This window comes from Ovis aries, chromosome 12, assembly GCF_016772045.2.
Source record: "Ovis aries strain OAR_USU_Benz2616 breed Rambouillet chromosome 12, ARS-UI_Ramb_v3.0, whole genome shotgun sequence".
In the NCBI taxonomy this organism is placed as follows: domain Eukaryota; kingdom Metazoa; phylum Chordata; class Mammalia; order Artiodactyla; family Bovidae; genus Ovis; species Ovis aries.
Genome location: NC_056065.1, coordinates 70,255,012 through 70,279,940, shown reverse-complemented (window position 1 = coordinate 70,279,940; position 24,929 = coordinate 70,255,012). Strand labels below are relative to the sequence as shown.

General features: G+C 37.6%; 1 protein-coding gene across 2 annotated transcripts in view; it reads right to left on the bottom strand.

The window, feature by feature from the left end:
• Positions 1 to 1,222: 1,222 nt before the first annotated feature.
• NSL1 (NSL1 component of MIS12 kinetochore complex) overlaps positions 1,223 to 24,929 on the bottom strand; it is a 41,485-nt gene continuing 17,778 nt past the window's right edge. Inside the window, exons 4-6 of one of the 2 annotated variants that reach the window (XM_012187775.5) lie at positions 24,632 to 24,686; positions 5,199 to 5,266; positions 1,223 to 5,029 (exon numbers count right to left, since the gene is read on the bottom strand). In XM_012187775.5, the coding sequence (XP_012043165.2) occupies positions 4,991 to 5,029; positions 5,199 to 5,266; positions 24,632 to 24,686 (162 nt within the window). In that variant the 3' untranslated portion in view covers positions 1,223 to 4,990. The remainder of the gene's footprint in view (positions 5,030 to 5,198; positions 5,267 to 24,631; positions 24,687 to 24,929) is intronic. The other variant, XM_004013896.6, reaches the window with a different exon arrangement.

Here is a 24,929-nt window from a genome sequence, read left to right as displayed (position 1 = left end):
TTCAAATCTCCAGAACCGTGAGAAATTAAATTTCTGTTGTTTAAGTCACCCAGTCTGTGGTATTCTGTTACAGCAACTCAAGCTGACTAATACAGTTTCTAATGCCTGATGTTTGGAAAACACAGATATTCCTTCAGTGTTTTCAGGAACTAGCTGCTTTAAATGTCCTCTGTCCCTTGAAACTGGATTTGACCTTCCTGTGTTTTGCTTCTTTGTCTGACTTTGGTTTTTGTTGAAAGGAAATTTAAGACTCCGTCCAATCTGGCCTTCTTTTTACCATAGGTATGTCACTATTTGATTTTCTATGTTTTCCTTCAATATTTCTTGCAACTATTTCCTTCAAGACTTTTTGACTTTTCATCACCTTAGCTAGCCAGTTCTCAGTCTATGCAGAAATTCAATTTATCTTCTTTTTTAGGAAATATGTATTTGGCTGCACCAGGTCTTAGTTGCAGCATGCTGGATCTTTTTAGTTTCGGCATGTGGGATCTAGCTCCCTGACCAGGGATCAAACCTCAGCCCCTTATACTGGGAATACTTGAGTCTTAGCCACTGGACCAGCAGGGAAGTCCCTCAATTTCTCTCCTTAAAAATACTTATTGATAATAAATTACTGATATCAGCCATGTTTACCTTAGTTAATAATGCTAATATATTTTCTTTCCTAATGGTATTTCATTCAGATCTCTGCTATAACTGTGGAGTACCACTGTGAGCCCTCTAAAAGATTTCAAGTTTCAGCTGTTTGTCTGAGGGCTTTAAAAAGAACAAACTTTTTAATTATAGAAATTTCCAGACCCAGGAGTAGAAAGATTATAGCTTCACACAGATCTAACATTATCAAGATTTTTGCCATACTCACTTCTTCTCCTTTTTTCTTGGCTAACATATTGCAAACGAATCTAAGACATCAAGTTATTAAACTCTATGTATCTCAATATGAATCTCTTAAAAGACATTTTTTTTACAGAAATACAATTCAGTTATCTAACCTAGGAGAATTAACAATAATGCTTTTGTTTGCATGCTTTTGAGTGAAACTATTCATAGACCTTTGTACTGATATTATGAAAAAGCATGGCATTAGTATAGCAATATTCTGTAGACTCCAGTTTTACAGTGAAATTTAGTTACGTGCAAGGTGTTGACCTACCATCCAACTAAAGCTGAGCTCCACAAGGCCTGAGACAAGTCTCAAAAATACACAGGATCAAGGCTGCAGTCTTTGTACATTATTTTAATAAAAACACACTATTGCATACAAATATACAGATCTTAAGTTGTAACATTCAAATTCAGAATGCAATAAAGTAGCTTTGTAAGTTTTCTTCACTGAGACAGACTTTCTTATTCATGATAATTAAGACATAATGAACAAGAGAAGTACATTATTTTCCAACCTCGTGATTAGTAAATTCCTCTGTAAAGGAATGAAGGTATACAATCGTTTGTAAGAAAACAGCTGGCAAACTAGATGGCCCTGCCTACATTGTATTAATGTGAATAAGAGAAACAATAAGAGCTAGAGAAACTCTACTTAAATGTTTACGAGTATAGGCAATACTGCTTTCTCAGACTTCTTTCTACCAATGATTATATACTTGATATGTGAACATTCTCAAATGTAAAATATTTCAATATGATCATCTGTATTTCTTCCACAGTGACAATTTGTTTTATGTTTTAATCTGATATATATTTTTGAACTGGATTCATCTACAAAAAATAACGAGAAATCCTGAAATTATTAGTTCCAAGTCAACTTATGTTTAAAACTTAATCTATGAAAAACAAAAGTGTGTGTAAGAAACACCAGCTACATGGCAAGTTTTATTTCTAAGAGAAATTCTTACACAAATCATCTTGTCTTATAAAACAAAACCAAAAAAATTAAAATTAATCCCACAAATTCAAATTAATGGAACTTAGTGTAACAAAGTCAAAGCCAGTCTTGTCATCTGCATGTTAATTTGATAAATCAAACTGCTTTGGGGGAGGTACCCAAGAAAACAACGGTATCTGCTACTGTGCAGAAATGATGACTTTCAGCCCTTAAATAAACTGTTACAGCTCTTTTTTAAACAAAGATGTATATCTGGGAAACGCAGTGGGATATGTTACTTCTGAAATTCCACAAAAGCTGTAAGGCAGCCAAGTGTTGATGGCATTTAAGGACAGTAAAACTTTGTACTCTTAATGACTGTTGACAGGCTTTGTGTCAATATTCAAACAATATGCTTTTCATGGACTACAGATGAAAATATTACATCACACCCCAACATAGCATTACTATACTTGTATTAAGGAATCACTAGTTATCTGCTGTTTTAAACAAAGTCCTGTCCAGGCATTAGGCTGTAATCTAAATGTTGACAGTGCCTAATTTCACCTCTTAAAATGAACAAAAAGGGCTTATGTATCAAGATTAATTCTCTTTGGCTGCAACGGATACCATTTCCTCTGGGGGCAGTCTTTAGTTCGCTTTCTTCTCAGTACCAAGTCAGTAGTCGTCCTAGTAGAAGTCTCGGCTGGTGTGGCTTCTATCTGTGCTATAAAGCTCTCGGCTTTACCATCTGGTTTCCTACAGCAACTGGAAAAGACTTCCTGGTGGACTCTCTGGAGCTGGATAACAGGTTGCATCTTTAACACTTGGGAAAACCCATCTCCTTGTTCAATTAATGCAGGTAAGGACTTAAAAAACAAACAACAGTAATACGTAACGTTAATCTCAGGCTGAAACACAAAAACACAGAGGTAAGTATTTAAGTTGTTCAGGTCAAGCCTTTTTCTAAAACCTTATTTTTAGGTCACATAATTGGCATTACTTTAAAATACCAATTTTAGCTGAGGGATTTTAACAAAAAGCAAAAGCTAAAAAGATGTATTCTATTCCTATTTTATAATGCCTGGTAGTAACATAAAACTCTAGTAAAACAGGAGGTAACAGGGACTTCCCTGGCAGTTCAGTGGTTAGGACTTTGTCCTTCCAATGTAGGAGGTACAGGTTAGGAAGTTAGATTCCTAGCAGGGGAACTAAAGCCTCACAGCAAGGTGAAAAGATTCACACACACACACACACACACACACACACACACACACACACACACACACGAGGTTAACAGAATTTCAGAGGTAAAAAATCTAATGTCTGGAATCCTGTATTTTAGGACAGTACGTATTTTAGAAATCTTAGAGGCGGGATCAGCGCGTTTTCCCTATAAAGGCCCAAGGAATGAACATTTTAGGTTGTGAGGGCCTTTACATTTGTCACAAGTATTCTACTCTCCCTTTCTAGTGTTAAGAGGCCATGCACACATACACGCTCAGTCACAGCCCACTCTTTGTGACCCCTTGGACTGAAGCCCACCAGGTTCCTCTGTCCATGGAATTTTCCAGGCAAAAATACTGGAATGAGTTGCTATTTCCTACTCTAGGGATCTTCTAGAACCAGGGATCAAAACTGTGTCTCCTGCACTGGCAGGCAGATTCTTTACCACCGTGCCACCTGTGAAGCCCCAAAAAGTCCATAGACAATAAGTAAACGAAAGTACATGGCTCAGTTCCAAAACAATTTTATTTACAAAAACAGGTGGCAGGCTGGGTTTTAGCCTGGCCCACCACAGCTCGCCAATGTCTGATTAAGAGCATGCTGTGAGAGAAGTGTGAGTACCAGAAAATCATGGGATCAATACACATCACAAAAGGTTACAGAAAGTAATCAAAACAGAGGAGATTCTGAAGGAGTTTAAAAATAATTTTCATGTACTAGATATCCAAATGGTTTTTGTTTGTGCAAAATACATGTCAAGAACATGGACAATTTTATTATAATAATATTAAAACTCCAAGTTGGATATGCAGTTGATGGAAGAAATTTCCACATACTGAGGTATGAGGAAGCCACTCTGGTTTATACATGATTTAGTTTGAACTGTATGCTAACTCAAACAGCCTGTCTTGTGGCCTGTCAGACATACCTTGTACTTCTGCTTTCACCATTAAAGCAAAGAATGTGCTCATCATCCAGTTACACAAAGGGGGAAGGCATGACCCACTGCAGTCACCCAAGACAGGGAGCCCAGAGGGGAACTCAGGATGGGAAAGCCGAGATGAGCATTCTGTGCTTTGGATACACAGGCTCCCAGATAGTTAAGATGCACATTTAAGGACAGATTTCAGCGACCCCAGATTCTTGCACCTTCCCATACACAGAAAAAAACACTAAAATCATTAACTTGAGACATCTGTTCTTCGCACTTAGCAGTAATCTTTTACCAAGTTGCAATCTTGACATTTCTTCCCCAGCCAAAAAATTCATATAGACTGGCTCCTCCCCTACCCTTTGGAGCAGTCCCATCAAAGCTACTGAGAAGCTCTTTCCTGGGCTATAGCCCTCGGTTTGATTCTAATAAACTTCTTCTGCTATTCTTCTTATATATTATTTATTGATTATTTGCATAAATACAGTATAATACAGTGGTTAAGAGTACATATTCTGGAGCTAAACATCCAGGGTTTAAATCCTGGCACAATGATATGTTTGGGCAATCTGCTTAGCCCCTCTACTTTCCTTATCTGTAAAACAAGGAAGCAGCAGTACTTCTCTCAGAGGGATAGAGTAAGGATTAAATGAGGTAATACAATATATGTAAAACAGTTAGATGGGGCCTAATTCATAAATGCTGATTAAATGTTAGTGTTATTATCAAAATTGTTTGATGGATTTCTAACTCTCAGAACTCAAAAAATATAACCAACCTTCAAAGAAAGTTAAGTTAAAGTGTTAATCGTTCAGTCGTGTCCAACTCTTTACAACCCCATGGACTGTAGCCTGCCAGGTTCCTCCGTCCATGGAATTCTCCAAGCAAAAATACAGCAGTGGCTAGCCATTCCCTTCTCCAGGGGATCTTCCCAATGCATGGATGGAACCCAGGTCTCCTGCATTGCAGGCAGATTCTTTACTGTTTGGGTCACCAGCGAAGCCCAACCTTTAAAGAAGCCAGGCATAACACTGGCACACAGTAGGTACCTAAAAAATGGTAATCATTCTGAATGTTACAGTCATTTAATAACTTCACTGAAGATCTATTTAAAAGACTACTGAGAATTCCTATTACAACAGACTAACACACATATGAATGCTAAAAGCAAATACCTAGCTACTCATGTTATTCACTTATAATTTAGTAGGCAGTTACCTTCATGGCTTCACTGATCTCCTTAGCTACTGTTTCTCCTCTGCATCTCAAGTTTTCCAACCGAGGGGCTGCAAAGAAACCACCAAACAATATTTTAGGTTTTTAATCTAATACCAAGTCATAAAAGACATGCAGGTGCTATCTGGACAATGATCTGTGAGGACTCTTCACCTTTACTTAACAAGAAAAGCAGAGGTTATTCCATATATAAAACAGAAGATCAGTGAAATAACATACTCTATTTATTTGAATATGACAACAGGGGAGGAAATAATCTTAAAAAAGTGTGGATAATATGCCAATACAAAGTACAGCATGTTGAAATGGTGAAAATTAGGAAGCACAATATATCTACAAATGAGATGGCCTTATTAAAAGTGTTACATCAAAATAATTCCCTACACTAAAACACTGGAAAGTGTAGGGATTAAATCCAATAGAAAATATTATCTCCTACTTTGAAATTCCACCACAATTCAGATTACATTCAGTAGTTCAGTAATCACATCCATTTAAAAAGAATTCAGAGATCATACAGTCATACTGTTGAAAGGCGATGGGGAATATAGAATGGATAAGACAAAAACAGAAATATGAGAACTATAGAGAAGATGGCGTTTCCCAGGTGGCACAGTGGTAAAGAATCCAACTGCTGATGCAAGAGATGTGAGTTCAATCCCTGGGTCAGGAAGATCCCCTGGAGGAGACAATGGCAACCAACTCCAGTATTCTTGCCTAGAGAATCCTATGGACAGAGGAGCCTGGCGAGCTACAGTCCATGGGGTTCCAAAGAGTCAGACACGACTCAGTGACTCAACAGACAGAAGATATGTAGTTGACCTTTGTGGACAGATTCAGAGTAAGAATCAGTGAAGTCTCTCAGTCGTGTCTGACTCTCTGACCCCATGGACAGTAGCCTGGACCAGGCTCCTCCGTCCATGTGATTTTCTAGGCAAGAGTACTGGAGAGGGTTGCCATTTCCTTCTCCAGGGAATCTTCTCAACCCAGGGATCAAACCAAGGTCTCCCGCATTGCAGACAGAACACTCTACTGCCTGAGCCACCAGGGAGTAAGAATAAAGACAAGCAATCTAATTGAGAATTTTAAATTCACATAATTTCTTATCACTATAAAAAAGTTTTTAATATACAATGTGGCAATAATAGAAAGTATTTAAAATAATTTTTATTAATAAAAATGAGATTCCTACATTTTGGGTGCTTCTGTTAATTCAGTAACATTTGGTTCTATTAAAAAGACAAATCTTCCATTACATATTTCCCATTAGCTTTGTTCTACACACTGTACCAAAATCCTTTGCAAATAAAAATGTTGTTGAAAATTTCTAAGTAATTCATCTTTTGAAAAAAGGGAGTATAAAAGTTGTAAGTGGATCTAAAACATTTCATAATCAGACTGATAAAATGCAACTCTAGTTGCAAAGACTTCTTTTTAGTTCAATTTACCTTTCCTGCATATGTAAATTAATAGAGATAGAAAGAATATTTGAAGAAATATGATGATTAAGTCAGAATGGTGGCTACCTCTGAGAGCAGCAGAATATTGACCAGTAAGGAATATACAGAAACTTTTTGGGGTACAGAGTGTCTGTAAAATTGGGAAGCAGAATAAATATGTGTTAGTTACACTTGCAAATAATATAGTCTATATCTTCTTCTTCAAGTTACCTTTTCAAGTAAAATTTAAAGCAACGGATCTAACTGTTAAAATGTAAAAAATGAAATAAATAGGATATTTTCCTGATGCTTCCAGATTTTTGGACAGTGTGACTATATTTACTGTACATATGAAAACATAACAGCATATTATTTGAAAAGGTACTTTTTAAAAATAGGTTTATCCTATGTTAAAGAAGTTGTGGTACATATATGCAATGGAATATTACTCAGCCATAAAAAAAGAACACATTTGAGTCAATTCTAATGAGATGGATGAACCTAGAGCCTATTATACAGAGTGAAGTCAGAAAAATAAATATCGCATATTAATGTATATATATGGAATCTAGAAGAATGATACTACTGAAGAATTTATTTGCAGGGAGCAGTGGAGAAACAGACAGAGAATAGACTTATGTACATGGGGAGAGAGGAGGAGAGGGTGAGAGGTAGGGAGAAAGTAACATGGAAACTTACATTACCATATGTAAAATAGATAGTCAGTGGGAATTTGCTGTATGTCTCAGGAAACTCAAACGGGGGCTCTGTATCAACCTAGAGGGGTGGGATGGGGAGGGAGATGGGAGGGCGGTTCAAGAGGGAGAGGATATATATATATCGATGGCTGATTCAGGTTGAGGTCTGACAGAAAACAACAAAATTCTGTAAGTAATTATCCTTCAATTAAAAAATGAATAAATTAAAAAAATAAATATATTTTAAAAACCCATAAAAATAGGTTTATCCTATGTTTCCCAACTCTGCAGACAATATCTAGATCCAAGTGGCAGTTACATACTTTAATATGTATATATGTATACAAGTTCATCAAGCTGCGCACTATATATTATAGCTCAATATATACAAACATACACATAATGAACGAAATCTCTTTTTCAGCATTTACTCTAGAAAGTTGTCTTCAGTTCAGTCACTCAGCACGTAGTAACACATATAACTTAACAAAAAACTTTCTTCTGCAAACACACACGGATGGACAATAGCTGTTTTCCATCTGTTGCACAAGCAATAACAATGAAAAATGTGCCAAGTAGTTTGGGATTGCATGTAAAATGGAGTTAGGTCCCAGGCTTGGATAACTGCGAACAGATTTTCATACATGAATGTTTGGTGGGACATTCTAAACTTGTGCTGGACTTACACTACGTTTAGCATTCTTGGCCCCTGACTATAAAATGCCAGCTACGCCCTCCCATTAGTGCTGTAACTAAAAATTTCCCCCTATTTTTCAAAGGACCGCTAGGGGGCAGTACGGCCCCCGCAGTAGGAACCATGGTGCTCCTATTTTTCAGAATTTCCTTGGGAACAAGAACCTTATTCTCTTAATCTTGGACTCCCTCCTGCTGAACACAGTGTCTGACTTGTAGAGCAGGTGCTTGAAAAGTATGATGGATGAAGGCTATAACAAAGTTTGCCATGGAGGCACAAAGGTGAGGTCAATCCAACAAGGGAATTGAAAGGAGTAAAAACTTTACAGATGTTATAAAAGCTGTTATAACATAGATGTTATAGACTAAGAAGATTTTGTACTGGGTGGCTGGGGGTGAGTGGAAGGAGGAGGTGGGTGGTAGAGGATGTGCTATACCAAAACAAGAGAATAAATCAAGAAAGAAGAAAACACAGGAACCAGGAAACATGATCCAAAACATAACAGAAGTAAAGGAAATCCCCAGGATGAGGAGGAAAAAACAGATGGAATGAAAGCTCTTCAGCAGGCCTAAAGAGCAAACAGTCCAGATTAGAACAGGAAGACAAAAGGCTCCCAGAGGAAAACCTCCAAGAAAAAAGGAAAGCGTTTTAAAAGTGGATTTGATGGAAGTGTTTACTATATTGAGAAGAATTTTACAGTTCTATTGAAGTGTTTGGGAAAGAATTAGTGAAAGACACATCAGCAAACAAAGTAAACAGAAAAATAAAGCATTCCGAAGCAGGGGGGTAGAAAGATGTTCAAGAAAGAAAATACACTCATAGTATGATTACCTGACTCATACTGAAGAATATTTACATAGTCATAACAATATCAATGCTTAATACTACTGATGATTTTTGACAAAAATGAAAGTGAAGCGGATGAATGTAGATTATTCTTTTGAGAAACTTGGCTATAAAAAGGAGAGTTCAGGTAAAAGAAACAGAAGGAATGGAAGTTTTCCCTACATGTGATCTTCTGATAGCGCATTTCTGTAGTATTATGGGCTGTCATACAATGCCAATCAATCCTATGTATTAACTTTAGCAACTCTGTGACGGAAGCAGGTTTCATCAGCCTCTTTTTTTTTAGATGGGAAAAAAAGGAGCTGTGACAACTGAGAAATGTATTTGAACTAAACGAATAACTGAATAAACACTAAACAGAGTTAGAAACTCACAGCACACACTCTTCTATATTCTATATGTAACTTTCCAAACTACCACTTTGTCAGGAATTATGCTATACTCAAATGAATATAAGTTAACAAACAGTCAAAAATTTTGCTACAGTAAAAATCTCTTAAGATAAAAACAAAAATAAATTATGCCTAGCAAAGAATTTTTAAAAGTCTAGAGTTAAATTTGTTTCAACTATTAACATTTAAGTACTGTTTTGTTTTTAGTTAAGTAAATTAAATTCCTTTCTTTGAAAACTAAGAAGCATCAATAATTTTAGGAATAAAACTAAACACACACAGATTTTAAAAAACCCAAAAAGGGAAAAATAAACACACAAATATGACCACTAAAAATGAAATATGTCATCTGTAAATGTATCAGAAAAGCATTCACCAACATTAACATCTGCTCAGGAATTCAAAATACACAAACTTTTCAATTTCTCACTTAAGGTTATTTTAAATGAATGTTCCACTTGCTGTAACTAGTAAGAGCTTACAGGTACTTGTGATCAACTGTCTCATGTCCAGATGGCTGGTCCTTGCCACACAGGAGATGGATGGGCTTCCTGCAGAAGCATCCTCAAGGGCTCTCTCCATCACCTTAATGGGAACACCTTCATGGCACCATTATTCACTGTCTCATCACAAACAAAGGTATCACTGAACCCAAAGGACTACCTCCAGATTCTATTTAAATGTCACGCAGTAGAACTAATGTGCATCTGAAGTGTGGTTTTCCTAATATTTTTCATCATAAATGTGTAGTATTTCAGCTACACTATATGTTACATGGGGCTTCCCTGGTGGCTTTGCGGTAAAGAATTCTGCAATGCAAGAGACACGGGTTCAACCCCTGGGTTGGGAAGATTCCTTGGAGGAGGGCATGGCAACCCACTTCAGTATTCTTGCCTGGAGAATCCCATGGAAAGAGGGCCCTGGTGGGCTATAGTCCATAGGGTCACAAAGAGTCAGACGCAGCTGAATGACCGAGCACACACAGGTTTACACAGGTCTTTAAAGGGTAGCCTAGAAAGTTATTTGTTTATAATACCATTTGCACATTTTTTCAGGGGGAAATACAGTTCAAATTTCAAAGTTCAGATTAAGTATAGTCTGAAATGTAACCATTTGTAAGTGGGTGACTACCTGTAAATATTCTAACAATGGCTTAAGCAAGCTGTCATTATTAGGAAAAAAGAGGAACTGTCTCTAAGTCCTCTGCTTGTAGGGTCAGCAAAAGAACTATCATAAAGTCTACTACAGAGAAACTTAAAATAGATCCTTGTCACTACTACATGTTTTGTGAAGGACAGGAAATAATAAAAAGGGAGCCTAGTCAATTAATTTCAAATAACTTTTTAAAAAAGTTGATGATATGGAAAGAATGATTAGTTTCACTAATAGGATCACAAAAGGTTATAAATGACAAATGAAAACTCATCCTATTGGTAGGGAGTTAATTAGAAGACTGCTGCAAAGATATATATATATAAAAGTTTGCTCTTAAAAATGTGGAAGTTAGGCACCCTTGAGTACACTGCCTTCCCTAGTCACTTGCTTTCTAAAACACAGGGAAATGAAAAAGTGGAAATGAAAGATTGAGTAATCAACCTTGTTTTGCTTTTAGGTCACTGCACTGACTAAACTAGGAAACATGAAATTCCAAAAGCATGCACAAATTCAGAAATTCAGCAAGGAAAAAAAGGCATTAACTGAGTGTTTCCTTTCCATTTCCACTGTATTTTTATGAACATGTATGAGCAAGCATGCATAATATAGGATGTTTGGCTTGTACTAGTTTCTAAAAAGGGTAACTAAAGGCATGAATAAGAACCATGAGTTAAAAAGTAGCATCCCCAGTGAAAAGGAAACCAAAAACTAAGCAGTGATATACGACTTTCTGGAAGATAACACTTTGCCACAATTTTAACCCATCTGTTTAACACACGTGCTAGGCTCCTTGGCCTCTACTCACACCTACACCTCACCAGCTCCTTCAGTACCCAAGAACTGCATCTGTCTTAAGGTACCACATATTTTTAAACTCCTAGCTTGTGTTATCTGGTCTCAGTCAAGACTCTAACCTTCTCCTATAATGCTCTTTCCCTCTATTCCTTCCACTACAGCCTCAGTAGTCCCTTGTTCTATGAATACTCAAGCTCATTCTTAGGAACCTTGTTCTAGCTTTTCTAACTGAAAAGTTCTTCCTCTTGATTGTCACAAGATAAATTCCTTCTTGTTACTTCCTCAGAAAAGTGTTTCCCATCACCTAAACACATCACCCTAGCACTGATGTTATTTATTTTTCTATTTGTTGATACCTGCCTTCCCTCATTAGAATGTAAGCTCCACAGAGCAAGGACCCTGTCTGTATCATTCACCATTACATCCTCCACAATGAGAATAGTTCTGGCATATAGTAGACATTCAATAAATATGCTGAATGCATGGGTGAATAATAGTCATGTGGTAAGTATTTACTGAGCATGATGCTATATGCTGGTTTCACATAATGCAAACAAACATGCAAAGTAAAAAGCTCATGAAGCTTTCAGTTTTGTGAGAAAAGGAACAAACAAGCACATGTCGTAACAAATGATATTATGGAAATAAACAAGTATTATGACAGAGAACTGGGGAGAGATTACTTTTACCAGGGTGAGTAGGAAAGATCTCTCTGCGGAGGAAGCATTTAAATAAGAAAAACTGAGAAGATGTCAACCTTAGAAGTACTGGGGGAAGTAAACTCATATACTTATGATCATTTTATCTATGACAAAGGAGGCAAAGATATACACTGAATAAAAGACAGTCTCTTCAACAAGTAGTGCTGGGAAAACTGGACAACTACCTGTAAAATAATTAATTAGAACATTCTCTAACACCATATACAAAAGCAAACTTTGTTAAAATGGATTAAAAATCTAAATGTAAGACTGGATACTGTGAAACTCCCAGAGAAAAACAGGCAGAACACTCTGACAAAAACCATAGCAGTATTTTTTTTTTTGGATTTGTCTCCTAGAGTGATGGAAACGAAACCAAAAATAAACAAATGGGACATAATTAAACTTAAAAGCTTTTGCACAGCAAAGGAGACCATCAGCAAGACAAAAAGACAATCTGAGGAAAAAATACTTGCAAACTATGTGACTGACAGGATTAATTTACAAAATACACCATCAGCTCATATAGCTCAATAAAAAAATAAATGGGCAGAATACCTAAATAGATATTCCTCCAAAGAAGACATACAGAAGGCCACCAGGCACATGAAAAGATGCTCAACACTGCTAATTATTCAAGAAATGCAAATCAAAACTACAATAAGGTATTACCTCATACCAGTCAGAACAGCCATCATCAGAAAGGCTACAAATGATAAACCCTGGAGAAGGGGTGGAGAAAAGGGAACCCTTCTACACTACTAATTCGAATGTAAACTGATGCACCCACTATGGAGAACAGTATGGGAATTCCTTGGCAATTTCCTGATAGCTCAGTTGGTAAAGAATCCGCCTGCTTCCTGGGTTGGGAAGATCCCCTGGAGAAGCGATAGGATACCCACTCCAGTATTCTTGGGCTTCCCCTTGTGGTTCAGGTTTCAGTGAATCCGCCTGCAATGTGGGGAGACCTGGGTTCGATCCCTGGGTTGGGAAGATCCCCTGGAGAAGGGAAAGGCTACCCACTCCAGTATTCTGGCCTGGAGAATTCTATGGACTGTATACTCATGGGGTTGTAAAGAGTTGGACACAAATCAGCAACTTTCACAGCAATTCTTTTAAAAACTAAAAACAGATCTCTCAGCAATTCTACTCCTGGGCATTTATCTGGAGAAAACTGTAATTTGAAAAGACACAGAGCCAACACTATGTTCACAGCAGCACTATTTTCAATAGCCAATCAAGACATGGAAACAAAACTGACAAATGAATCAACAAAGATGATGTGGTACATACACACAGTGGAATACTTCTCAACCACAGCAAAGAATGAGATGCCATTTGCAGCAACACTGATGGACCTAGAGATTATCATACTAAGTGAAGTTAGACAGAGAAAGACAAATATCATACAATATTGCTTATATGTGGAATCTTAAAAAAAATGATACAAATGAACTTACTGACAAAAGAGAAATAGAATCACAGCCATAGAAAACAAATTTATGGTTACCCAAGGGTAAGAGGGATATATCAGGAGTCTGAGATTAAAATATACACACTACTGTATATAAAATGGATAACCAACAAGGACCTACTTACTACATATTAATAGCATAGGGAACTCTACTCACTATCTTGTAATAACCTACAATGGAAAAGAAACTAAAAAACGAATAGACATACACACACACATACAGCTGAACCACTTTGCAGAAAGAGAGGGTCTACAGAGGGCTAGAACAAAAAGGAAAGCTTTTGAAATGAATCTGGAAGGGCCAGGTCACATAAAGGAATGCTGAGAAGGTCAAAGTCTATTATGTATTCTTTAAAATTGGGAGACTTTAGGATTTTAAGCAGAGGAATGAAAGTTGATTTGTGTTTTTAAGAGTATCCTAAATTTCTAGTCAAGCTGGTCTTGGAAGTTCATAAACTCCCCACTTTTGTCCAAAGTACCACTGGATAAAGACAGAAAAATTTTAAAGACAAATTCAAAGCATGTACAAAGTAAATTTCTATGAACCAGAAAAAAGTAGAAGAGAAAAAGCTTTTAAGTCAGGCTAAAGTTACAGACCGACTGGAGGGCAGACGGAAGGTAGGCAGTAAGTAACCAGGAATTTGCTACCCACAAGATAAAAAGGTGTCAACATGCACCAGAGGGGCAGGGAATGGGGAGAGCTGGCCTCATACATGAAACCAAGGGTTCAAATGGAGTTTTCCTACCCTGAAAAGGAGGCTGGGGGAAAAAACCAACAAACTGAGCTACTGAGCTGCAGCATACTTAAAGCTACACTAGTTGATGGCAGAAAATGCCTCAAAGCCAGGGCTGTATTAAGCTGCCTGCTGACTTAGTGACTAGATCCACTATCGCCAATATTACAGTGGAACAGAGGCCCTCCCAGTGTCAATTTAAGATGTGGTTCTTGCCTGGGACTGATCAAGGGCCAGACAGAAGGCAACCACAAAACTGCTAGACAGGAAGAGGGGAAAGCAGCAATTAGAAAGTAAGCACATGAAAAACTCAGTCAAGAAACACTTGCTAAGCAAAATTCTTAAATATATGAAGAAATTACAACCATGAAGGACAGCCAATATAACCAACGTCAAGGGGAGGAATTTGCTGTAGATAAAATAAAAATAGAGCAATCTGAAAATGATTTTTAAAGGTTTCAGTTCAGTTCAGTCGCGTCCAGCTCTTTGTGACCCCATGAATTGCAGCAGGCCAGGCCTCCCTGTCTATCACCAACTCCCGGAGTTTACCCAAACTCATGCGCATTGAGTCGGTAATGCCATCCAGCCATCTCATCCTCTATCGTCCCCTTCTCCTCCTGCCCCCAATCCCTCCCAGCATCAGAGTTGTTTCCAATGAGTCAACTCTTCGCATGAGGTGGCCAAAGTGTTGGAGTTTCAGCTTCAGCATCATCCCTCCCAAAGAACACCCAGGACTGATCTCCTTTAGAATGGACTGGTTGGATCTCCTTGCAGTCCAAGGGACTCTCAAGAGTCTTCTCCAATACCACAGTTCAAAAGCATCAATTCTTTGGCGCTCAGCTTTGTTCACAGTCCAACTCTCACATCCATACATGACCACTGGAAAACCATAGCCTTGACTAGATGGACCTTTGTTGGCAAAGTAATGTCTCTGCTTTTGAATATGCTATCTAGGTTGGTCATAGCTTTCCTTCCAAGGAGTAAGCATCTTTTAACTTTATGGCTGCAATCACCATCTGCAGTGATTTTGGAGCCCCCAAAATAAAGTCTGACACTGTTTCCACTGTTTCCCCATCTATTTGCCATGAAGTGATGGGACCAGATGCCATGATCTTCGTTTTCTGAATGTTGAGCTTTAAGCCAACTTTTTCACTCTCCTCTTTCACTTTCATCAAGAGCCTCTTTAGTTCCTCTTCATTTTCTGCCATAAGGGTGGTGTCATCTGCATATCTGAGGTTATTGATATTTCTCCTGGCAATCTTGATTCCAGCTTGTGCTTCTTCCAGCCCAGCGTTTCTCATGATGTACTCTGCATAGAAGTTAAATAAGCAGGGTGACAATATACAGCCTTGACATACTCCTTTTCCTATTTGGAACCAGTCTGTTGTTCCATGTCCAGTTCTAACTGTTGCTTCCTGACCTGCATATAGGTTTCCCAAGAGGCAGGTCAAGTGGTCTGGTATTCCCATCTCTTTCAGAATTTTTCAGTTTGTTGTGATCCACACAGTCAAAGGCTTTGGCATAGTCAATAAAGCAGAAATAGATGTTTTTCTGAAACTCTCTTGCTTTTTTGAAGATCCAGAGGATGTTGGCAATTTGATCTCTGGTTCCTCTGCCTTTTCTAAATATCTGCTGTCACACACCTTCAAATAGACAATTACTGTAACTGCTTGATATGTCTAATCTTAGATCTTTATCAGTACATTTGTATATGAGCAGGTAGGCACAGGGAGTTTTGAGTTGTTTATATATATACAATATATTCTATTCTGTGATTTTTTTCATTCAAGTATGTAACATATGGTTCATTTCTGTGGTTCTTACTGGTAATTTTTTTAATGCTTTTTTATACATACACATGGAGAAGGCAATGGCACCCCACTCCAGTACTCTTGCCTGGAAAATTCCATGGACGGAGGAGCCTGGTAGGCTGCAGTCCATGGGGTCTCTAAGAGTCAGACACAACTGAAGCAACTTAGCAGCAGCAGCAGCAGCACACATACGCACAATTTTATTTAAATAGAGTATACACTTTTTTTGTTTGTTTTTGAGTAGGGGGGATTTTTTTATTTGTTTTGCTTGTTTCCTCTTCTCATCTTCCACTTATAATTCCATGTAAGTTTGTCTGAGGACTCTCATCTTCTAGAAAATCTTTAACTTAATCTTTTAACTTTGCTTCTTTATCATTTCTATTTTTGTACTATTCTTGTTTTATTTCATGATTTATTTTTCTTCTGTAATGTCTGTTATGATTTCCTTTAGCTACTGCATGCATGCTAAGTTGCTTCAGTTGTTTCCAACTTTTTGTGACTCTCTGGACTGTAGCTCGCCAGGCTCCTCTGTCCATGGGATTCTCCAGGCAAGAATATTGGAGTGGGTTGTCATGCTCTCCTCCAGATCTTCCTCACCCAGGGATCGGAACCATGTCTCTTAAGTTTCCTGCGTTGGCAGGTGGGTTCTTTACCAGTAGCACCTGGGAAGACTTTTTTTGGCTACTGGAGGATCCTAAACCTTTAGGCAATGCCAAAAAATGTTCAAACTACCACACAATTGCACTCATCTCACATGATAGTAAAGTAATGCTCAAAATTCTCCAAGCCAGGCTTCAGCAATATATGAACTGTGAAACTCCATATGTTCAAGTTGGTTTTAGAAAAGGCAGAGGAACCAGAGATCAAATTGCCAACATCTGTTGGATCATCGAAAAAGCAAGAGAGTTCCAGAAAAACATCTATTTCTGCTTTACTGACTATGCCAAAGCCTTTGACTGTGTGGATCACAACAAACTGTGGAAAATTCTGAAAGAGATGGGAATACAGACCACCTGACCTGCCTCGTGAGAAACCTATATGCAGGTCAGGAAGGAACAGTTAGAACTGGACATGGAACAGCAGACTGGTTCCAAACAGGAAAAGGAGTATGTCAAGGCTGTATATTGTCACCCTGCTTATTTAACTTATATGCAGAGTAAGTACATCAAGAGAAACGCTGGGCTGGAAGAAGCACAAGCTGGAATCAAGATTGCCAGGAGAAATATCAATAACCTCAGATATGCAGGTGACACCACCCTTATGGCAGAAAGTGAAGAAGAACTAAAAAGCCCCTTGATGTAAGTGAAAGAGGACAGTGAAAAAGTTACCTTAAAGGTCAACATTCAGAAAATGAAGATTATGGCATCCAGTCCCATCACTTCATGGCAAATAGATGGGGAAACAGTGGAAACAGTGTCAGACTTTATTTTGGGGGACTCCAAAATCACTGCAGATGGTAATTGCAGCCATGAAATTAAAAGACGCTTATTCCTTGGAAGGAAAGCTATGACCAACCTAGATATCATATTCTAAAGCAGAGACATTACTTTGCCAACAAAGGTCTATCTAGTCAAAGCTATGGTTTTTCCAGTGGTCATGTATGGATGTGAGAGTTGGACTGTGAACAAAGCTGAGCGCCAAAGAATTGATGCTTTTGAACTGTGGTGTTGGAGAAGACTCTTGAGAGTCCCTTGGACTGCAAGGAGATCCAACCAGTCCATTCTAAAGGAGATCAGTCCTGGGTGTTCTTTGGGAGGAATGATGCTGAAGCTGAAACTCCAACACTTTGGCCACCTCATGCGAAGAGTTGACTCATTGGAAAAGACTCTGATGCTGGGAGGGATTGGAGGCAGAAGGTGAAGGGGACAACAGAGGATGAGATGGCTGGATGGCATCACCGACTCAATGGACCTGAGTTTGAGTGAACTCCGGGAGTTGGTGATAGACAGGGAGGCCTGGCCTCCTGCAATTCATGGGGTCGCAAAGAGTCGGACACGACTGAGCGACTGAACTATCTGAACTGACTGACTTCAGATAGACTGGGGAAGACAAATAGACTGGATTTTCATTTTCTACTATATATATATACCATTGACTATTTACAAGTTAATGTTAAGCTTACATTTATTAATAGCATGAAACAAAAACTAATTATAAAAACATAACACAATTTAAAATATAATGTGAGATCTATGGTAGTTGAATTGGAGGATCTCCCATATATTTATAAGAGTAAGGTATAGATAATCTGAATACATAAATCACTTTTCTGTAAAATAAATTATGCTCCCCAAATGTCTAGTATGTATGTATTTCAATATGATTATATGAAAAGAGAAAAAAGGGTAAACGGCTTCACACCAGATTAGTGATGTATCTCTGAAGGAGCAGTAGATAGGAAAGGAGGAAGGAGGCCAAAAACAAGTTAAACACTATCCTTATTTTTTAAAATTTTTAAAAGAACATGTATAATTATGTACTTATTTCATAAATATTTCCTGAGTGTACTATGTCAGATAACGATCTTAAAGCTAAGGGATACAGAAGTAGACAAAACAAAGCCCTTGTTCACAGGGAGTTTATAGTACAGTGAGGGAAGGGATGAAGACAATAAAATAAAGAGAAATTACATAATGTCAGTAAGTAGTAGGGGAAATAAAGCAGGTTAGGGTGACAGAGTATGAGCAAGGGGGTCAGGAAGGGATCTGACACAGACTGTCAGGGAAGACCTCGCTGATGAGGTTACGCTTTGAACAGAGCTGAATGAAGGGACAGTCAGGCAGATAGTTTCAGACAGGAACCAGGGAGCAACAAGTGTGAAAACCACAGGGCCAGTGCCTGTTTGGCACATTCTGGGTGAAACAGAAAGAATGCTAGTGTGGCTGGAGCTCAGTAGACAAAGGTGAGAGTGCTAAGAAACTAGGGTCAGAGATGAAATCTGAGGAGCAGCCAGGGACCAGGTCAGAGAGGACCTGTAGACCAAGGGGAAGTATGATGCGGAGCCACTGGAGACTTTTAAGCAGGGACTGATGCACCCTGATTATGCTTCAGAAAGAATCCCCTGGATGCCATGTGGCAAACTGAACTGGAAGGAGACCAGCAGACTACTGCAGTAGTCCCACTAAGAGAATATGGAGACAATGACAACAGCAGTAGAGATGGATTTGATAGGAAGTAGTTGAAATTGAAATACGTTTTCAAGGTCAAGGCAGCAAGATCTGCAGGTGGACTGAAGAGGTAGCAATAAGCAATATATTATAATACTGCTACTGCTGCTAAGTCGCTTTAGTCATGTCCGACTCTGTACGACCCCATAGACGGCCTCCTACCAGGCTCCTCTGTCCCTGGGATTCTCCAGGCAAGAACACTGTGAGTGGGTTGCCATGTCTTTCTCCAATGCATGAAGGTGAAAAGTGAAAGTGAAGTCTCTCAGTCGTGTCCGACTCTTAGCAACCCCATGGACTGCAGCCTACCAGGCTCCTCCATCCATGGGATTTTTCAGGCAAGAGTACTAGTCACTGGTTAGAAACATGTTAATAGTGGTTATCTCGAGTACATGATTCCATGTGATTTAAACTCATTTCTTATGCTTTTAACACTTTGGGGATGTGAATACATTTTTATATATCAAGAAAAAGCAAGAAAGTTATTTTCATTGTTGGAAAAAGTGTACCCTAAGCACCATGTTAGATAAATAAAAAATAAACACCTAACCATATTGTGCTAAAACTGTAGAACATTAAGAATACACAAAAAAATTATGAAAAATCAGGAGAGAAAATACAGATTATCCATTAAAGAATGGCAATTAGTCTCTGAGCAGACTTATCAACTATGAGTACCAGGCCTCCAGACTGGAAAGGAAGAAGTAAAACTCTGATTTGTCGATCACATGATATAATCTTTTATGTAGAGAACTCTAAAGAATCCACTAAAAAACTATTAGAACTAATAAATGAGATCAGCAAGGTTGAAAGATACAAGATCAAGATATAAACATCAATCCTATTTCTATACAGTAGCAATAAACAAACTGAAACTATTTTTTAACTCCATTTACATTAGCAACAAAATACTGATACATGCTATAACATGGACCTTGAAACATTATGCCAATTCATAGAAGCCATTCTTAAAGGATGACATATTACATGATTTAATTTATATGAAATGTCTACAATAGTCAAATCTATAGGGACAAAAGGCAGATGAGTGCTATAAAGTTCTAGACACAAATAAGAAGGAAAATTGAGGGAGGGATGTGCTTATTCAGCGGGTAAAGTATAATAAAGTCCTTTTCTTGCCTAGGAGGGAACCTGAAATACTGTATAACTCCTGACTATATTAGATAATTTTAGAACTATAGTATGCTAAAATTTTAACAGGTAACACTAAAGGAAAAGAAGCATAGCAGATAGCTTTCAAACCAGAAAAAAAGGAAAATAAGAGATAAAAATCTATCAACATGGCAGATGGCAAAAAAGAGGAAAATAAGTAAGATTCCTACATTTGGAAATGAAAAAATATTTGGAGTTAAACTATGAAAGTTCTATATGTTGAGTCTTCAGGATATGGCTAACGCAGGACCTGGAGATAAATCTGTACTTATTTACTAAAAAATAAGACTGAAGTAAACTAATGAAGTGTTTAATTTAAGAAGTTAAAAGTAACACATAAAACTCAAGAAAGCAGGAAGACCACACTAAAGATAAGATCAGAACTCAGGGAACCAGAAAAGTGAAAAACAATAGAAAAACTCAGCAAAACTAAAAGATGACTCTCTGAAAAGACCAATTAAAAACAAAGAAATCTAGAGCAAGATATCAAGAAAAAAGAGAAAGCAAAAATAAACAACATTAAGAAATAAGCATATGTGGAACAGAAATTTTTAAAATTATAAGTAACTACCATAAAGTTTCATGCCAATATACTGAATACATGGATGAAACAGACTGTTTTTCAAACAAATATTACCAAAATTGACTTAAGAAAAAAAAAAAACCTGAAGAAATCAATAACCATTAAATATACTAAGTCAGTTTATAACTAGGCTCAGACAGTTTTATACATGAATCTCACCAACTCTTCAAAGACCAAAAACCCTGTGACATTTAGAAACTGTTTTATGAGGGCAGCATAACCTTGCTGACAAAATTGGAAAGGGACAGGATGTTTTAAAACAGGTTTATTTTTTGTATGACTATAGATGCAAATATACTATAGTTTAACATAGTATACAAATATAAATAAAATATAGGTAACTTTAATTCAAGTATATAAAAGAAAAAATATACTAATGAGTAAGTGGGGTTTTCCGTGTGAATGCAATGATAACCATCAGAAAAATCTGTCAATGTTAATTCACCATATTAGCAGAGTTAGAGACAAAAAGCATAAAATTTAGGGGCATAAGGGAACTTTATGAGTGATGAAAAATTCTGTATTTGAATTGTGGTCATGGTTACAGAGTTGTATACATTTGCCAGAACTCAAACTGTATGCATAAAATGTACATACTTTTATTATACATAAATTATATCACAATAAAGTTATATATATTTTAAAAACTTATGTATATATAAAGTCATTATAAATAGTTATAAGACAACCCAAAACTGAGAGCAAATATTTACAGTGCTTATAACACTAATGTCTGTAATGTGTGTGTGCATGTGTCTATCTTCATGTGCCTGTGTATATGACTCTTAGAAATGAATAAGGAAAGCTGTAATACCCAACCAAAGAACAGGCAAAGAATATAAATAGGTAACTCAAGACGAACAACCTCACTTTAAAAACTTCTACATGCCCATCACATTGGCGAAAAAAAAAAAAAGTACAGAAAACCTGACAGCAATTAATTTTTGGCAAACTGTATAGAAGCAAGAACTTTCAAACACTGCTGGTGGAACCATAAACTGACATGACCTTTGGAGGGGGTAGTAAAGCTCAAATGTAATAAAGCTGAACAGAGACAAGCTCTCTGGACCTAGAAACTCTGCTTCCAGAAATCTGCCTCAGAAAATCTGCAACATTAAGTATGCCACAGTTTACAAGACACAGGTGTAAAAATATTCATTGTAAAACTGTTCATAACAGCCAAAAAAGGAAAAAGAAACCAAGTGTCCCTCAGTAGAGGAACGGACTTACAGAGAAGTATTCATGCTCAGATTATACAGAAACTAACTGAATGCAGATAACGTGTATACAATACCAATGGGGAAAAACAAGTTGCAGAATGATATGATTGGTATGATACAGCTTATGTAAAAATTTTAAAAGACATGCCACACAGTGTTTATGGATATACATCTATAAAGTAAAAGCACAAAAACATGGATAGGAAGGATCCTCTCAACTTGAGCATAGTGGTTATTCTGAAGTAAGAGGGAGTGGAATGGGATGGTAAAACGGTAAAAACAAAGTTTCAACTATATCCATACCTTTTAATTCCTAGGAAGATCTGACCCAAGTTTGACAAAATATGAATAGCCCTTAAAAGTAAGTAAATTCTCCAAGCCGGGGTTCAACAATACGTGAATCATGAACTTCTAGATGTTTAAGCTGGTTTTAGAAAAGGCAGAGGAACCAGAGATCAAATTGCCAACATCTGCTGGATCATCAAAAAAGCAAGAGAGTTCCAGAAAAAACATCTATTTCTGCTTTACTGACTATGCCAAAGCCTTTGATTGTGTGGATCACAACAAACTGGAAAATTCTGAAAGAGATGGGAATACCAGACCACTTGACCTGCCTCTTGAGAAACCTATATGCAGGTCAGGAAGCAACAGTTAGAACTGGACATGGAACAACAGACTGGTTGCAAATAGGAAAAAGAGTATGTCAAGGCTGTATATTGTCACCCTGCTTATTTAACTTCTATGCAGAGTACATCATGAGAAATGCTGGGCTGGAAGAAGCACAAGCTGGAATCAAGATTGCCGGGAAAAATATCAATAACCTCAGATATGCAGATGATACCACCATTATGGCAGAAAGTGAAGAACTAAAGAGCCTCTTGATGAAAGTGAAAGAGGTGAAAAAGCTGCTTAAAGCTCAACATTCAGAAAACTAAGATCATGGCATCTGGTCCCATCACTTCACGGCAGATAGATGGTGAAACAGTGGAAACAGTGGCTGACTTTATTTTGGGGGGGCTCCAAAATCACTGCAGATGGTGACTACAGTTATGAAATTAAAAGATGCTTGCTCCTTGGAAGGAAAGTTATGGCCAACCTAGACAGCATATTAAAAAGCAGAGATATTACTTTACTGACAAAGGTCTATCTAGTCAAAGCTATGGTTTTTCCATTAGTTATGACTGCATGTGAGATTTGAACCATAAAGAAAGTTGAGCACTGAAGAATTGATGCTTTTGAACTGTGGTACTGGAGAAGTCTCTTGAGAATCCCTTGGACTGCAAGGAGATCAAACCAGTCCATCCTAAAGAAAATCAGTCCTGAATATTCATTGGAAGGACTGATGATGAAGCTGAAGCTCCAAAACTATGGCCACCTGATGCGAAAAACTGACTCACTGGAAAAGACCCTGATGCTGGGAAAGACTGAAGGCAGGAGGAAAAGGGGACGACAGAGGATGAGATGGTTGGATGGTATCACCGACTCAATGGACATAAGTTTAAGCAAGCTCTGGGAGTTGGTGATGGACAGGGAAGCCTGGTGTGCTACAGTCCATGGGATTGCAAAGATTCAGACACAACTGAGCGACTGAACTGAACCAAACCAAACCAACGACAAAGTAAGTGCTACTAGGTTAATATTTACTGTCAAATACAGTGACTGCTATGATTTTAACCAACTTCAGTCTACATTTGCTTCCCCCTCTCAGTTTATCCCATTGGCTTGGGACACTTTGAAAGGGCAGGGGACATGTTAGAAGGTCAATCAGAATTCAACAAGGGTGAGGTATTTAAAGCCATAAGTATAGAAATCCCATACAAATAAATCAAGATCTTAAGTGTTTTTACAAAGACTTCAAAATTGGTACGTTAGAGAGCCAAACGCAAATTCCAAAATGTCTCTTGGGAAAATTGTTACAAATTTTTAAAGGTAAGAATAGAGTTCTTTAAAAATACGCATGATCCACATTTTTAGCAATGTTAGTTCTGTTGCTGGATTTACAGTTTATATTCTTTTTATTTGTGTTTTACAAGATGCACCTAAGTGGAAAACAGAACTGAATTCCAAGGTGTAACAAGTGTACATATCTCTTAAGTTCAATATTATATTTTTATTGGATTTTATTCTGTAAATGATGAAAAACCAATGATGGTTATCACACGAAGAAAACATACTATGAGTGCTTTAATAGTACCACTTTGGCTGTAATGCAAAGAATGGATAATATAATAGTATTAAAGACAGGAGGGTATTATAGGAGAAGGTGGATGGAGAAGGTGTAACACTCTAGGTCAGGAGACCGCTTAACAGAAGTCCACATCCCTGGTTCCTGACCCTAGAAATTCTGAGATGGCAGGTTCAGAGCTAGTTCTCATAAACCTAAGTGAGAAAAAGACTGAAATGCTTATGACTGGGAGTGAGTTAGAGCATCAAAGGGAAGATACCCCTGATGCTAAAACCTTTAAAGGAATATCAGGAACTCCTAAAATTACAAGCTCATGCTTCATTTTTACCACAAATGAATACTGGGGCTCACCTGGATCAGGGTCATATTTTAGGTCCAACAGATGTACAACAGGGTGGTACTGCTTCTAAACATAAAATAAAACAGATTTAAATTAACAACTAGGTGACTTACAGAAACATTTTCTTTGGCTAATATAAACAAATATTAGTCAGCAGTATCATTCTTTTGCAAAAAAAAAAAAAAAAACCCCAAAACAAAACAAATGTCCAAATCAGATCCTGTAGGGGAGGGAGGAGAAAAGAACAGATCAAATTAAGTCTGAATTATGCCTTTTAGAGTACTGCCACCTACTGCATACACTAAGATG